Source organism: Trachymyrmex septentrionalis, unplaced genomic scaffold (genome assembly GCF_001594115.1).
Source record: "Trachymyrmex septentrionalis isolate Tsep2-gDNA-1 unplaced genomic scaffold, Tsep1.0 scaffold51, whole genome shotgun sequence".
Taxonomy (NCBI): domain Eukaryota; kingdom Metazoa; phylum Arthropoda; class Insecta; order Hymenoptera; family Formicidae; genus Trachymyrmex; species Trachymyrmex septentrionalis.
Window position 1 is genome coordinate 996,458 of NW_017305683.1, and position 1,665 is coordinate 998,122.

The window sequence follows — 1,665 nt, forward strand, 5'->3', positions numbered from 1 at the left end:
ATCGTGGTGACAAACTCACCTTAACCCGCTGTAGATCAATCGGGTTCATGATGGTCCCCTGAAAGAACTCCACGGTGGTGAAGTGCCGCTTGAACAGTCCTTCCAGTTCGAGATCAGGCGGTTTCCTGAACGGATCCGACAAAATGATATGATTCCTTTTATAAATAACATTCACCTCAGCTATCGACGGTCGCGTCCTTTTTTGCGAGAATATCGGTCGAGTAGGCCGACAGAGGAATCGGCGAAGATTTCGTTAGAACGTGAATGTAATACAAATTCGTTATGCATACTCGTAACTTTTGAAGGAAAGCCATGTATTGCATTGTTTACGATTCGTTTAAGTTGTCTTGACGATTTCCATTTTTTTAATCAAGCCGAATTCACGACAGATTGAACGAACTATGGATTCATCCTCAAAGTGAACGAGTATGCTGATATATAATATAATAATAAATCTCTAAGTAAATTCTCTACTGCAGCTGAGTCGGCTCCATAGCTCAATACAGCATACCATGCAGTCGCAGGCGGTTGCTTTGCTACGTAAATATATATATATATATATGTATATATAGATACGTATGTATATCTTTCGTCGTCCGGTGCCGCATCGTTTTTGCATTCACAGGGTATACTCGAAAAGCCTCACTTTATATGACCATATTGCGAGCTCCAATATAGTAAGCTTGAACAATCATCGTAGTTTCACGCGGAAAACCGCAGGAAAATGTGCTCCAACGAAGCAAACTAAAGTTTTCAATCATGCTGCACCGGACGTTTCGATAGTTTATGAAAGAAAGAAGAAAGAGAGAAAGGGAGCGAAAATCGAAAAAGAGAAAAAGAGAGAAAGAAAGTAAATCTAAAGAATGTAGCGAGCATTTTGTGTGATTCGCGAGCGTATGCGTACGCACGAATCACCATAGATATGAGAGATTCTATAAAAAGTATAACGATAGCGATTATATATAGTATATTAACATGAGACTGCATGACGTGTAACATAAATATATATGTATGTAAATATAGATATATAATATATATATGCATAAGAGATACATAAGTATATATATATATCGATCGACCATCACGGCGTGTTATACCCAGGCGAATAACCGTGTAATAACCTAAAGAACTGCAAGGAAACAAGAAGCACGAGCGGCCACGTGGAGGGCATTGATGGAGGGTTGGTTGGTTGATGGAGGTTTTCGTGTGGTGGTTGTTCTAGGGTTCAGGGTACCTTGACGCGCTCCAGATCCACGGCATTCATCATGGTGCCCTGAAAAAACTCCACGGTCGTGTAATGCCTCTTCAGGAGACCCTCCAATTCGAGATCCGGCTCTTTCCTGAAAGAAAGCAAACCACTCCTTACGACTATAGCGATCAGACTGCACGGGCAACCGTGGAACGCGGCCGTTTCGCTTATCCTTCACGTTACTGGAAAATCCAATCCCTTGATGGAGAATTTTTGTTTGTAATTTGAAACTTCTCTCTTGCTAGAATATAACGAAGTTTACGGTCGATAAAACATGGAGCTAATGGAGTCTGATCACTTTAAGTCGCTTGGCGACGGAAAATCTCTCGAAGGGCGACATATACTCACCACAAAGTCGCCCATACAGAAAATAAAATTGTATTATATATATATATATATATATATATATATATATA

General features: G+C 40.3%; 1 protein-coding gene across 26 annotated transcripts in view; it reads right to left on the minus strand.

Annotated features, from left to right (window-relative positions):
* The window catches only part of LOC108751721 (calcium-activated potassium channel slowpoke), a 102,628-nt gene that overhangs the window by 34,530 nt on the left and 66,433 nt on the right, over positions 1 to 1,665 (minus strand). For 22 of the 26 annotated variants that reach the window (XM_018492054.1, XM_018492050.1, XM_018492063.1 and 19 more), the window contains exon 8: positions 20 to 125. In XM_018492054.1, coding sequence (XP_018347556.1) covers positions 20 to 125 — 106 coding nt within the window. Of the gene's footprint in view, positions 1 to 19; positions 126 to 1,234; positions 1,341 to 1,665 lie in introns of all 26 variants that reach the window. The other 4 variants (XM_018492073.1, XM_018492064.1, XM_018492051.1 and 1 more) reach the window with 1 other exon arrangement.